This window comes from Rhamphochromis longiceps, linkage group LG14 (genome assembly GCF_057381845.1).
Source record: "Rhamphochromis longiceps isolate RC_006_pf linkage group LG14, R_longiceps_female_GT1.1, whole genome shotgun sequence".
Taxonomy (NCBI): Eukaryota; Metazoa; Chordata; class Actinopteri; order Cichliformes; family Cichlidae; genus Rhamphochromis; species Rhamphochromis longiceps.
The window spans coordinates 13,550,700-13,566,027 of record NC_140570.1 but is presented as its reverse complement, the minus strand read 5'-3'; the positions used below and the strand labels follow the sequence as shown (position 1 = coordinate 13,566,027).

The 15,328-nt window shown below is 38.5% G+C and overlaps 1 protein-coding gene across 1 annotated transcript; it reads right to left on the bottom strand.

Moving 5' to 3' along the window:
* Positions 1–518: 518 nt before the first annotated feature.
* On the bottom strand, positions 519–13,762 carry gdpd1 (glycerophosphodiester phosphodiesterase domain containing 1). The gene is made up of 11 exons (XM_085379479.1): positions 13,583–13,762; positions 10,812–10,961; positions 10,367–10,409; positions 9,892–10,027; positions 8,272–8,317; positions 7,954–8,075; positions 6,104–6,193; positions 5,629–5,762; positions 2,886–2,945; positions 2,620–2,671; positions 519–1,638 (listed from the first exon to the last, which is right to left on the bottom strand). The coding sequence occupies exons 2-11, from the start codon at positions 10,945–10,947 to the stop codon at positions 1,504–1,506; spliced, it is 954 nt and encodes a 317-aa protein (XP_085235605.1). The 5' UTR covers positions 10,948–10,961; positions 13,583–13,762; the 3' UTR covers positions 519–1,503.
* Positions 13,763–15,328: the final 1,566 nt, after the last annotated feature.

The window sequence follows — 15,328 nt, the reverse complement described above, 5'->3', positions numbered from 1 at the left end:
TAAAAACAGTGTAAAACATCACACATAAGTGATTTAAAATGCCCCACAACAAACCTAACATTGTTTTGACTGCAAAAATCCCAAACAACATACAGTACATTCAGCCAAAACCACATTCATTCGATTAGAGACCGCCACCGAGCATCATAACATTTCATATATTTGTATATTAAAGCAAGGAACTATGTGTAAACTACTTTCATTAACACATTTGAATTTTAAATGAGTGCAGTAAAGCAATCAGTCTGCATCACTGCTTATACTAGGCTGTAAAATATTTTAAATATACACATATGTCATATAAAGTTCAATGCTGATTGCAATCACACTGACACAGGTAAAAGAAACCAGATAAGGTTTCCTATTTTGTGCAAAATTCCTCATAAAACAGGCAGTGTATGCCTCTATTATTTTATCTGATCAAAAGGCTGATCAAAATAATAATAATGAGCCAAAACAATGAGAAAAAAAAAAAAAAAAAAAAATATATATATATATATATATATATATATATATATATATATATATATATATATATATATATATATATATATATATATATATATATATGAAACAAGTCGAAAATAACATGACATCATCGAGCTGCATCTGCTGGTGCTTGCACATTACCCCTAGCATGATGCAGTAATACTGCAAACTAACTTGAAAGCATCAAAAAGGATCGACTTTGCGCAAGTAAACCCTTACAGAAAGTGTCATGTCAAGGACCATGAATCTATTATGGCATCTGAGACTGATGAAACTTAAAAGCACAATATTTCAGTGGCATTTTTAGCTCTTTGTAAAAAAAAATTCAGTGGTTTCAATTAAGTGTGTGCTCCTAGCAGAAATATCATACTGTTATATGGGTATGTTTGTGCATGTGTGTGCAAGCGAACGCACCATGGATAATTCTAATAATACTACTACTAATAATAATGAGCCAGGATTTTTTGTGACTAAAAGAAAACATTCAGATTTCATCATTTATGCATCTAAAATATTGTAAATGCATGCAGTATATTTGTGTTATAATGGCAACAATTCTTATTAACTTTTTCGAAATATACTTCAGTCGTAACTTACCAACTTACTGTGAAGACATCGCATGACTGCACCGCCATCTGCTGCAGTCATTGCTGAGAGGATTGTAAACCAAATTACCCAAATACGTTTTCATTTTGGGTCATATCAGAAAATCTGTAAGCCTGTGGCGATATACTGTCTCTGTGACGGGGCCCAATATCAGTCAAGCTCTAATATGATCACACTGTTTAGTATGAGTAATGAAAAACAGGAGTATGTGCTACCACTACATGTACAACACGCGGTTCCTAATACAGAGCATGTTGGAGTTCCTACAGACTGTAAAACACAGTGTGAGAGTAGCTGTGCTGGAATGCCTGCAGTAAAAGCGGGTGTATGTTGGGGGCTGGTCTGGCAGGTCAGTGGCCCTGAAGGATAATCACTGGTGAGAGGTGGGGTGAGGTAGATTTTGGCAGGTCACTCCGCTTTGGAAAGGCTGTTCCTGTCCATGAAGTCTTTAAGCTTGGTGGGAAAATCTGTCATAACTCCCGTGGCTCCCAAATCAAACGCCCTCTGAAAGTCATCCTCGTCATTCAGCACCCAAATGTACACCTGAAACCACATGAGGGATTTGTACAGTTAATACACACGCGGTCAGAGGCTGTCACACACAGGAATGTTTCTGTACTCTAGTCTATATTTGATCTGGTAGGAACCTTTCCAGTAACTGCTTTTAACCACAGTGTAACTACAACACACACACACAGGCTTAGTTCTGGCCTTTTACAAAAGTTTTACACACTGTTGGAGCAAAACAAGCCACACGGAAAGTGGTGACAGTAGTAGTAGCAGTCTTCAGGAACAGTTCTCCCGGCTTCTTGAAGGACATTCAAAGCTCTTCTTTGGATGTTGGCCACCGTTTGCTCTATTCTCTGTCAACATGATCCCACACTGCCATGTTTTACAGATGGCTGTAAACTCTCAGTGTTGTACCTCTTGACCTCCTCCATACATGCACTAGGACTAAACCATGGTTTTTAATGTGGGATTCATGAAACTACCATTTTATCTTGCTTTTCAGTTATTAACCTGTGCAGACATACAAGTGCACAGTACTATAAAAGACCATGGGGATGATGCTGTGTGTAGCTTGAAAGCCAGGAAGCACAAAAAACCCTCAGTTAGCATTGTTTGTGGCTGGCTGGTTGTTTGTGACACTGCCCCCTGGTGACAGTACTCAAGTACAACATACAAACCTGTGCGTAGGCTCTGATTAAGACCAACGCGCAACCATCCCCTTTACGTCAACCAATCTTGGAAATTGTTCCAGGACTGCAAATAAAAACTTGCCAGAAGATGTGCCATCTGCCTATCGCTACCACAGGCTAAGTGACCATAGAGACTGAGACCAAAGAAAAGGAAAAACATGCTACAACAGGAAGACTTTTGTATCCATGTAATCAGGTAAGGAAGTTCCAATGAACCAGCCATCCATTCTAACCTCTAAAACACTTCCATAGCTCCTCATTTACTGGCCAACGGTTCCTCACAGGAACCTGAATCAACTTAATTTTAAAGGAACTGCAGTTTTACCTGAATTCCCCGAGCTGTTAAATGGTCAAAAAGAGCTTTCCTCATCAGCAAACTGCAAGAGAAAAATAAACACTAATCAGCTGAGGTGTGTGACTGTAAATCCTTTCTATGTTAATCGTGATCGCACAGCTACATCTCAGTAACACAGAGAAATACAAAACAAAAAAGCCTAGTGCTGCTGCAGGTTTATCTTTTGTTGAATTTTCTGCTGATTCAACCACAAAAATCAAAGAGATTTTACATTTTTGGAGGAGAAAGCGACTTACGTGTCTGCCAGCCAGGCGATAAATCGCTGACCTCTAGTTAACCTGCTGGGATCCTGCAGTCTGAAAAAATTCACACAGAAAAGTAAAATAATTAAAAATGGTAAAAAACAAAAACAAAAAACAACAAAAACAAAGGGCACTTGATTGATGCTATAACAGCATGACAACATATTTTTAGGAAATTTCTGAAATCTACCCAAGAAAATTAATAAATCAGTGTGTTTAAATATGCACAAGAAATCAAGTCAATCTCTTAATAAACACAATTTATGGTTGCAGTCTTAAAGCAAGAACTTCACACTTTAGAAGTGCAATAAAAAAAATTCTGTTAATCCTTAATGAGCGTTGGGGCAAGAATAATCTGCTCTTTGACCATGATCCACTAGCACACATTTCACAAGGCCAAGCTACGCAAACGTTTCTTCTAATGACCTAATTAGTGAGTGAGTTCATCTTTCAAAGATCATCCTTCAGGCAGATAACAGAGACAGAAAGGACACCAGCGCAGCCAGGGGAGTGAATCTGAGCCAGGTACTGTGAAAAGGCTTTAAAGCCCCAATTCAAAGTTAAAGTTTAAATTATTTTCTTGCCTGAGTAATAAAAGTTATTAAAGTTGGAATCCCCTTTGTCTAAACTTCTGTAATTTGGAGGAAACAACAAACAAGTCCGTATATGTTATCCAAAAACAAGGCCCAGCTAATGAAGACTCCTCCAGAGGTTTACTCCACGTCCTGACGCTTACACAGTAGTGATGGGATTTCCGGCTCTTTTTAGAGATCCGGCTCTTTCGGTTCGGCTCACTAAAATGAGCCGGCTCTTTCGGCTCCGAACCGGCTCTTCAGGTTGTTTTGTTGCTTTAATTAATTTATTATTAACAATAATATAAAATTATGCACAAAAGGAATTACTAACGTAAAAAAAAAAAAAAAAAGTGGTTTTATTTATATATGTTTATATATAAATATATGCGGTGGCCCCTAGAGACAAAACACGTACAAACTCCAAAACACATTTCTAGCATGAACTGAACTTCCAAAGCAGAGCTACTAGATCACTTAAATTACACAATTGAAAGCATGTGTGTATTGTTTGTGTATTTATACACAGGCACTCATATATATTCAAATAATTTAAAAAAAAGTTCATTTACCTGTTACTACCACACACCAAATCCGGTCGTTGGTACTTGCTGGCTTGTGTAGCCACCAGATAACAAAAGCGCAACACTGCGCCCAGCATCCTGGAGCACTTCTGTTGTCTTTTGTACGTGTTTTGAGTTTTTATGTGCTTCTGAGTTTTTACGTGCTTCGGAGTTTGTACGTGTTTTTACGTGTTTTGGAGTTTGTACATGCTTCAGAGTTCGTATGTGATTTGAAGTTTGTACGTGCTTTGTCTCTAGGGGCCACCGTAAATATACTTTTATTTATTCACTCCACATAAAATGTAATAAATAAATCCTATAATACAAAAATCAACTATTCACATTTCAACTTTTAACTATTTAAATTTTCAGCTTTTTCCTTTTACAAATTTAAAGTGAAAACAACACAAAACACTGCAAACCACAACACAATTAAATATAAATTATAATATGAAAACAAAAAGAACATGCATATTCTCTGCATGCATAATAGTTGACTTTATTAATCCCGAAGGAAATTAGGGTTACAGCAGGCAGCACGCTAATGGCGCATGCGCACTTACAAAGGAACCTTCTGACCAACTTTACACAAACATCACATTGGGGAGACATGTCAGAAAGGTAGACTGATAGGAAAAAAACAACGAAAATACATAACATGAGGTAAGAGGAGGAGAAAAAAAACTCCACTCAGACTGAGCTCCTAGTGGGAGAACAGTTTGATAACAGAAAAAACACCTCAGCACAAAAGCACATGACTATCAATACACCATAGAAACACAAGACAAGCAACAGGGGCGGGTAAAGGGTAAGAGAGAGCCGGTGTAGACAGCGCATCCGGTCCTGCAGCATGTCTGCGCTGGTCCAGTCGACTGCCATCTTCCCCACCACATTCCCTGGCCACTTTATTAGGCACACCTTGCTAGTATTTGGTAGGCCTCCCTGTTTCCTTCAGAACTACCTTAATTCTTTATGTCATAGATTCAACAAGGTCATGTAAACGACCCTCAGATAGCATCCCATGGCAGCAGCAGATTTGTCGGCTGCACATCCATACTGGGAATTTTTCGTTCCACCACATCTCAAAGATGCTCTGCCGGACTGAGATCTGATGACTGTGGAGGCCGTCTGAGAGCAGAGAACTAACTGCCAAGTTCAAGAAGTTTGAGATAATCTGAGCTTTGCATTATACTGCTTATACTGTTATACTGTCACATGATTGGCAGCAAATCACTGCATCAGAACAGGTGTACCTAATAAAGTGTCCATAGAGCTTATTACTAGTATTTGGTTACATGAACAACAAAGTGCAAGTGATTTGGGTGCGTGACTGTGTGTGAAGGAAACTCAAATATATTTCTATTTGCTCACTGTAGTGGATGCAAATCCACCTCCCTGTGTGCTCACTGCCCTGTCAGAATACCAAACAGCCTCTCAACTGTCATCAGTCCAGAGCGTAGAGAGACTTATTCGAATGTCAGCAGGTCTTCTTGATGATTTCTACATGCATTCAGTTGGTGTAATGTGTTTGGATGATTAGATATTTGTATTAACAGGCGTACCTAATAAAGTGGCCTTTGAGCTTATTTGTATTGCACTTACTTGGTGATAATGGAGGGCATGGGGATCTCCAGGAACTGCTCCTTGATTGGAACAAAGGGCAGGAGGCCGGTGTAGAAGAGGCCTAACAGCTGCAACACTCTGGGCAAGCTGAACAACACTGGAATATGAGGGTTCTGCAAAAACAACCAACCAGACCAGACTTACAAGCAGTTCCAAGTCATTTTTATTCACCGAAGAGGATGATGATGGAGTATGACGATAAAAGTGTTTCCTCTAAAACTCCCTCAAAGGGTCTGAACATTTTTAGAAACATGACAAAAAGATGAATAGTGATTCCACAAAGAAGTGCATTTAAAATACTGCTATATGGGACGGATTTAGCACTTTTCCTGTAGGCCTGCTGGTAGCAGGTTATTCCTTTGTTGTTATGAAATTCTGTAATTTCATAACAACAAATTTTATAAATAGCTACACACATTTCACCAAAGTAATGTGAAGCAGCATATAAACGTACCTCTTTGTAGCACTTTCTCACAATCTGGTTGCTGGCGTTGCCCCAGACAGTCAGATGCGCTCGGTCATACTTCACGACCAGCTCGGAGACCTGCAAGGATTGAAAACTCAATGAAACTATGAAACAGAACATTTTCTCTTGCTTTTGCTCTGTCCTGTTGTCAATGTTTAAAACTTAGAATTAGTTTTTTGATGAAAAGACGGCGGCAAAACTCGTAAAGTCTCTAGACGGACACTTGGAGGGCAGAGTCCCAATAACAAGGCCAACGTCCTCTTAAATTAGATCAGTTCAGGATCTGAACAGGTTATTCCTCTGTCTACATTTTCTCCCCTCTTCATCAGGTTTGTACTGTTACTTTATGCATGATTGTGGTGACAGACAAATAAAAGGGACTTAAAAACATATCTCAGTCTTGGTTATCTAACCATCGTACTTTAGGAAATGCTTCACTTTCCTTTCCTTTACTAGGCACCATGGGCTTTGTAACTATGGAGGACTTTTTGTTTTTCTTAAACAGGCTGTTAAGTCGATACATTTTCGGACAAGGGTACATTTTTTTTAGTTGTCATCACAGCTTATTTTAAATCAAGATATGATTGAAGCAGCGACTTCAGCCCTAATTCAGGAGTCTTAACAAAAGCATTGCATTAACTCATTACTCCCTGAAAGCCCACTAGAAGTAATCCTTGAAGCTCTTCTCTGTCACATTGCAGGCCTGCTTCCAGGACAAAATGACTGGGTGTGCATCTTGGAAAAACCTGGAAATTATTCTAATTAATGTCAAAACACGTTTTTATTAATACATAATAGGTGTCAAAACCCATCATTAGTGTACAGGGGAGGCCAAATTTCATCTTTATGGGAGAAAGAGTTCACCGTTTGGAATTATAGCCATTTTTAAACACTGCCTTCTTCAGTAGCCTAAAAGTAAGTGAACAGGTGATGAGATGTCCCTCGTGATTCCACCAGAGACACAAAATCTGCATTTGAGTCCAAGTGCTGAACTTGCAAAAAGTATGAAGAAGGAAAGAACAACTCAAGGACGGCGGAGGTAGTGTTATGGCTCCCAGTGAAATCGGGTCACTGGTGTTTATTGATGACGTAATGGCTGAGAGCAGCAGCATGATGAACTGTAAAATGTACAGGCATGTACTCTTTTCTCAGATTCAGCCTGAGGCTCCAAAACTGATCGGTTAGTGTTTCACAGTACAAAGTGATAATGACGTAAAGCATCCTGTAAAAGCTAACCAAGAGTTTCTCAATGAAAAGAAATTAGATATTCTTTAAAGTCAGTGACCTGATCCCAACTCAAAGGTGCCTGTTTTTCAATAACCAAAGACAACAGTGACAGAAGACCCACAGACAGGCAGCAACTGAAGGCAGAGGCAGTAAAGGCCTAGAAGAGCATTTTAAGGGACAAAACACAGCATTTGGTGATGTTTATGGGTTCTGGACTCCAGGCAGTCACTGACTGAAGTATTAAAACAATCTAAAATGATGTTAGTTTGTCCAGTTCATTTTGAGCCACTGAAAATCAACTATGTATAAAAATGGCTGCAATTCCTAAAATGTTTTAATACAAATTTTTCCAAAAAACACGAATTAAAACTGCAGTTTGATCTAAAATCCACTAAAGTGACGTACAGAGGCAACACTACAAAAATGGTGTCACTGTCCAAAAAGCTATAAGGCTAACTGTACACTGTTTCCTGCACAAGGAAATAACCACAAGCTGCATGTCATCAATACAGTAAAGCAAATTTCAGTCAGGGGTCAGAGAACTGAAAGAATAAAAACAGGAGATACACACACAGACAAACACACACACAGACAAACACACACACACACACCTTCTTGATGAGCGTGTCATTGTTAACCTTGATGTCAATGTTAACAGGAGTGTTGGGAAATGCGTCAAACACATCCCTGAGGAGAGGGATGCGTTTGTCCTCTCCTCCTTCGCAGAAGCACTCTGCACAGACAAGGACAGGTTAAAAACACCATCAGCTTCAGATTAGACGCCGGGTTGTGCGCACTTGTATTTTTAGCGGTAATTTTCTGCCCGTCAGCTGTCAACTGTTATAACCTAAAATGTCGATTTGTGTCACCTATTGAATAAATACGTTGCTTCGTGGTAATTACACAAGTGACGGATACGTGATGCTCACCTCGCTGAAAGGTTACACCCAGCCTGCAGAGGTATGGAGGGAGTTCCTGCAAAGAAAGCACGACAGACACAACTTCAGAGCTTCTGGAAACAAAGCAGTCATGCTCAAAATAAATCCAGGATTTCTGATATAGTTTTCTCTAGAGCAGCCATTCCCAAACTTAAGACTTCCGAGGTCAGCTGTGAAATCTGAAAATCCTCTGCAGACAAACCTTTAAATCTGACCGTTGCACAAGTCACTAAAATGTGTTTTTATTTATGGCAGGAACAACTGTTTCCTGTTCCATCAAAGCAAATGATGACAATAATTTGTTTGAGTATACTGGGTGTTTTTTTATTGTCTTTGTAGGGATTTCAGAAATGTTGTTCATGCATATTAACTGAAAGATTTTTTAAGAACAAGAATAAAAAGAGTCAATAAGAATGTTAATAAATGTTTAAAATAATACTCTGGCCAATAACTGAAGCCCATATTTTAGTGTCTTGTTGTTTTAAATATATATTGATTTCTTTGTTACCTCTTTTGTGCAGGAGAAACAGAGAAATATTCTTTATATAAGACAACTTCAATCTTACCTCCACCTTCTTTTTCATTTGTTTAAGCACAGATTGATGTGATTTATATATACTGTAAAGTAACACACCATATAAACCACTGACACTGGTGTTTTTCATTTTATTTGCCAACAGCCAGCCATCAGTCAGGAAGGCTGGTATCATTGTTTAGATGAGATCAGTAAAGATAAGAAGTACTTTATTTATTCCATATATGGGAAATACTCTTAGGATCACTGTATCTGGATATTTATGCTGATTTATAAGTTCTACTCCTTCAAGAGTACTAGCCACTAAAGTTCATGAGTCTAACCTTACTGGACACCAAGGTCTGTGCTTATGTCTACAACAAGGCCAAAGACCATTAAAACCCACTAAGCCTCATCTTCAGTTCCAAAATATAAAATTTAACTTGTAGATGGGATCTCTGACCCAAGAACCTCTACAAACACACAAAAATACTTCAGTTTAATGTTGTAAGGCTTCTTTGCAAGACAAAAGCATTTTTTTTTCCAATAAGCATTAAATGTGTAGACTACCAAATGTTTAAAGAGGAGAGCAGAGCTTAGCCAAAATCCTAAGTTACTCACAAGGAATGTAGCTGGATAAGAGTTTTTTAAAATCACGTGACGTAATCAGATGACTTGTTTTTGACCTCCCCTGATCAAGGCGCATGATCCATCAAAGCTCATATCATGTCTAAACACAAACCACATTCACAGTTGTGGTCAGACGTTTCAACCCAATCATGATGAGCATGAGTGTCATGATGATTTGGGGCTTTTAATGATTCCTTTCAACTGTTGTTTTTCCAGGGTGGAATGATCTTTAATGACTTTTAAAAACAACTGAATTTATGTAAATTTTGTTTGAATTCTCAATGAATAAATAAATAAATAAATAAAAATTAGTTCACGACACTTCTGTCTGACCGAGCTCTTTGCCATATATGTAAAATTAAAATTCAGTGTTATATTTGTAATTTTTTTCATGCAAAGAATTAAACATGCACAGCGCTTGATCAATGATGAGAAGAGATTTGAAAGTGGCTTCAGTTCAAACTTACAGCGTAGGTCACATCGGAGATGTTGGTGTCGATGCCGCAGGTCCTCTGCAAATCGCCATCATGTGAAACCACCACCTGTTCATCTTTTGTCAGGTGGCAGTCCAGCTCCAGCATATCTGTGCCGACATCCACAGCGCTGCACGATCCGACACACAGTACGCATATAGACTCAGCCGCAATCTCAAGCACACAAGCATTAGCATTGAAATTTGGACCCTAACCATGCAGTATAGCACACACAGATTCAATAAATGCATAAAACAGTCCACCTCTTGTCTGATTAACTAATCAAACAAAGGAGAACCACAAGGTTATCTTTTACACGAACAGTTACTGTACATATTGCACCAATTCACAAGCTCGATTGTGGGTAAAAGAACTAAGACAACATCTCAGATGACACACACCGTCCACAGTCACAAGTGCAAATCCCAAAGAAAGAGCTGTGTCTTATGACTTTGAAGTTTCTACTCACTGCTTGAAAGCCATCATAGTGTTTTCCAGATTTTCACCTGCCCCTGAAATCGGAAAAATAAAAACTCAGATTTCTTTTTACCTGCTTTGCTGTGAAACACATGTCTGAAAGAGTGCCTTCACTCCAGATGTGGGCATAACAAGTATCTTCTCGGGGGGCGGGGGGTTTCTGATATTTTGCTTGTGGTTCATGTGTAAGTTTTTCTAATTTTTATCTTTAACTCATTTCTGCAACTACTGCCCAGTAACAAATAGATGGTTATAGGATCAAAACTATAGAAGAGAAATGTGACAGTCAAAACCCTGAATAACAAACCTGTTTTTACCCGTGAGTAAGTAACTAGCTGTTAGTGGGACCTAAAAGAAGCAAAGTAAGTTGGGATTAAGTGGCACCTTTTACCTTTTAAGTCAAGGGCTGTTCTTAAGAAAGAAAACTGGTGACCTACCTCCACGGTGAGAAATGTGCTTGCTGACAAAAGTCTCTCGCTTCTTTCGATGTAACAGATTTGGGCATTTTAGCAGCAGGGCAGAGGTGAGCACGTAGCCCGTTACCGTTGACAGGACATACACAGCAGCACACATCTTCTATCAGTCCCCTGCAGAACAAACACCAGACATTTAGCAGTGGCTGTGTCTGTCAGATAAATGTGTGAGGTTTTTTGTGTGTTTTTTTTAATGCAGATACATTTTTCCCACTCACCAAACGTTTTTAATCACAAACACTGAACAAAAACAAACCTATTTTCTTCATATTTTGCAAGGATAACAGGAAATAGGTCAAGTGAATTATTGATACATGAAGAGATTAACACACTTTAACACAGCCTGGATTTTCTTTAGCAAGTTTTCTTATAATTTGCTTAGTAGTCTTCAGGAACAGTTCTCCAGGATATTCAAAGCCTTTCCTCTGATTTTTTAGTTCTTGTTTTTAAGGACACACAGCACACTGTGCCAACATATACCAACTTTTCACTATTTCAGAATCATTTTGCCGGTGCCCATGTCTGCGCTTGTCAAACTATGTTATCGTTGGATTCAGCTACAGAAATGAGAGGGAAAAATGTGTTTTCATACAGGCTGCTGGTAACAAAATACCTAAAGATACTATTTAAAAAGGGTTCTTTGCAAAGTTGCCTGCTTTCTGTAAACACAGCAGTAGTTAATCCCTTGAGTTAGGTGCCTTTTGAATGACTAGAATGACTCGTAGGTCAGTGTTAAGTACCTGAAGAAAAGAAACCATTTCTCTAAAAATTACCAGGTTCATGGACTGAACAGAAAATGAGTGAAAAAGCAGCCGATGTCAAACAAAAAACTTTGAAAGACCTTCAGAAAGCCGGGAGAACTATTGCTTAAGACAAATTCTTTAAAAATTACAAGAAAGTATGGCTCCCTGGAAGCACAGTATAATTGGGGTGACTCAGGTCTTTTGCACAGTACTGTATAATCTACATTTTTGTTTATCAAATACTAAGAAAAGGAAAGGCAGGAAAACACAGATCTCAGACAAATAATGTTCAAACTGAACATTTGAACTCTACATGGACCATTGTTGAGTATGTCACTAATATCTCCAGCTGAGCAATTCTTAAAATAAATTCCATAAATGTACAAATGTGAGGTCCTAAAATGCAAGTTTTGTCTTAATAACATGTGAAATCTCAAAACACTGTTCAGCTAAAGCTAGTTAATACTGATTAGGAATTAAAGGAATTGAAAATATGCCCTCTCACTAAAAAATGTTTGCATCACTTAAATTTTTGAGTTTAAGTTAAAAGAAAGAAAGAAAACAGGAAAACAGTAAACAAGACACAACAAAATTAGACCAAAACATGAACCCAAATACACAAACGAAACAGAGTTACAGCAAGTTACTTACAGCACGCTTCCTTACAAGCTCAAAAAAACAAACCAAAAAACACCCCTGGCTGAGCATGAGCTCCTATTTAAATGACAAAACAACACATGCTGCAGGTCAGGCCCACAAAAAAAGGCTGGGCGGAGACATCGTCAGCCTACATAGTCAAAGAAAGTCTGTATATTTACATTTTAAAAGTTAAAAACATTGTAAACAAAACTGACACAAATAAAACATATATCCAAAATCTTTTCCATTTTCATATATTCAGTTCAATTCAATTTTATTTATATATAGTGCCAAATCAAAACAGCAGTTGTCATGACGTGCTTTATATTATAAGGCAAAGACTTCACAATCAAACAACCGCCTTTGAGCAAGAACTTGGCAACAGCGGGAAGGAAAAACTGCCTTTTAATAGGAAGAAACTTCCAGCACAACCAGGCTCAGGGATGAGCAGCCATCTGCTTCGACTGGTGGGTGTGTTGGCAGGAAAACAGAACAAAAAACACATATTTACGTGAAATTGACTAATGAAAAGCAAGTAAGACTCTTTACAGTTTTGCAAATTCAAAAGAAGCATTTTCAGTCATGAGCCAGACTTTTCAGGCTGAGAACCAAAGGCAAAGTTGAACTGACTGAGGTGCTGGTGTATTGAGCCATTCCTATATTGCTCTGATTATCTTACTCCAAAAGGGCAAGTTCACATTTTACATGGATAAAGGTACCTTCATGCCTTTTACATTTCCAGCACAGAATACATCTTCCATTAAACCTATTTTATAAAGACGAATAGATATAAAGAAGTAGCAATGAAGTACCTTATACTGTCAAATGTGTTACAAATTTACTATTACATGGTACTCTATCCCAAAAACTGAAATACTTTATAATTTCAGTTGAGAAAAGCAGTGCAAGTGAATAACTGATCCAAGGACAAAAGAATTAACATCTAAGAAATGATGAAGGATTCAGCACATATCAAAAGCGTTTCTTAAATAAAAAGACAAAATATAGCGATGTGATGCATATGCTGGGAGCCCACCCACAGAAAATGGGAATTAAAAATGCCTTCACATATTTTTATCAGAAAAATCTAGCTCCAAAAGATAAGAGATCTACCAGAACAGCAGCTCCACATATAGGAGAAAGAGAAATGCTTGTTTACTTTTTGTTGCAACCTCTAATTTCTTGTTCAAGTCAAAGTTGACGCTGCTGTCATATTTTCAACATTGGAAATCCTGTTAAGTAACAGATAACAACAATGACATTCATTATCTCTAAAACCAGCTTACTGCACACCAGCTAAACTGTGCTAACGTTAGCTGTGAAAGGGGCGAGCTAACAACATGACCCTCTTACCTTTGTCATCAAATTGTTCGGACTGTTGTTCTTAGTTGTGTTAAATAAGTTAGCGATGTCCACGTGTGTGTGAAGCGAGTTCGATAAAGTGATGAACTAGCGTCTCGTCTGCAGTCTCACTGAGCTTGGAAAAAAACAAAACACCACCACTAGCCGGCCACTTTGTCGTGCCCATGCGCACTTTGCTACTTCCGGCTTGGGGACTATTTTCACTTCCTCTCGGATATTTCAAAATAAAATTGAAACGTCACGAAGAAAACTCCACTGTTTTTGTTTGTTTTTTTTAAATTTTGTTATCATCAAACCTAAGTATTAGTTGACACTATTTTTAAACAAAATGTCTTAGATTCACTGTTTTAAAAGCTATTATTGCTTATGAAAAAAGAAGTGTATGGTAGCAAATATTAAAAATAAGAGGGACATGCAGAGCTGTAGTAACTACAGAGGGATCAAATTGGTACTATGAAGATATAATCAAAAATATGTCTGAAGCTAGGTTACAAAAAGAAGTGACAATCAGGTGACAGCGGTATGGCTTCATGCTGAGAAAGCACACTACTTATGAGATGTTTGCTTAAAGAGTGTTGATGGGGAAGTACAGAGAAGGTCAGAGGGAGGTCTACTGTGTCTTTGTGGGTCTAAAGAAGGCATATGATAGGGTACTAGGAGAGGAAATGTGGTACTGCACGAGGAAGTCAAGAGTGGCAGAAAAGCATGTGAGGGTGGTGCGGCAAATGAATGAGGGCAACAAGACAATGGTGAGGTTTGTGGTAGGAGTGACAGATGGGTTGAAGACAGGGATAGGATTACATCAGGCTATTCTTGTTTGCAGTGGTGATGGACAGGTTGGCACATGAGGTCTGGCTGGGGTTTCTGTGGCGTATGATGTTTGCAGACGACATGGTGATATGTAGTGAGAGTAGGGAAGAGGTGAAAAAGAGCCTGAAGAGGTGGAGGTATGCTCTGCAGAGAAGAAAAATGAAGGAAGGCAGAAGAAGAAATTAAGGCTTTGCACACAGCAGAACACCTGTTTCCTTATTTATTGCATTGTATGATTAGAAAGATTTCAAACCCACTGACCCAGTTAACTGAAATGTGTCACATACAGTATATACAATATACAAAATTTTAAAAAGTTCATGCAGAGTGTAAAAGCAGAGTGTTAATGTCACCTCCTGTTTTGGGGAGTTGTACATGCTCAATACCACTGTAGCTCAGACTAGACACACCGTGATTCATTTGCTTAAAGTGGCTGGGAATTGGACTTCTGATCATGATTTCTCATGGAACAATGTTTCTTCCTTTCATTTACATGCATGAATTACCAGTGATGGGAATAATGGCGTTACAAGTAACGGCGTTACTTTTTTCAGTAACGAGTAATCTAACTAATTACTATTTCTATCGTTACGCCTTTACCGTTACAAGAAAATATTTTTCAGCAAACAGATGGTTGAAGCTGTCTTCAGCTTACTGCTTCTTAGTTGTTCCGTTGCTAGTTCCTCAGTTGCTACTTCCGTGCAACTGAGGCAATTCAACTGAGTTCAATTCAATTTTATTTATATAGTGCCAAATAAAAACAGCAGTTGTCATGAGGTGCTTTATATTATAAGGCAAAGACTCCACAATCAAACAACCGCCTTTGAGCAAGAACTTGGCAACAGCTTTAAGCAGCTCCCGCAGGGAGCCCGACGATCTGCCCGACGATCACTTTTTGGCACAACACCTGGAGCTAATGGGGCAAAA

Excerpts from the sequence above, each read along its gene's own strand:
- gdpd1 (XM_085379479.1), bottom strand. The coding sequence starts at position 10,947 with ATGTGTGCTGCTGTGTATGTCCTGTCAACGGTAACGGGCTACGTGCTC. Across the intron at positions 10,410-10,811 it reads GCACATTTCTCACCGTGGAG|GGGCAGGTGAAAATCTGGAA; the intron begins GTAGGTCACCAG and ends TTCCGATTTCAG. Across the intron at positions 6,194-7,953 it reads ATGACACGCTCATCAAGAAG|GTCTCCGAGCTGGTCGTGAA; the intron begins GTGTGTGTGTGT and ends CAATCCTTGCAG.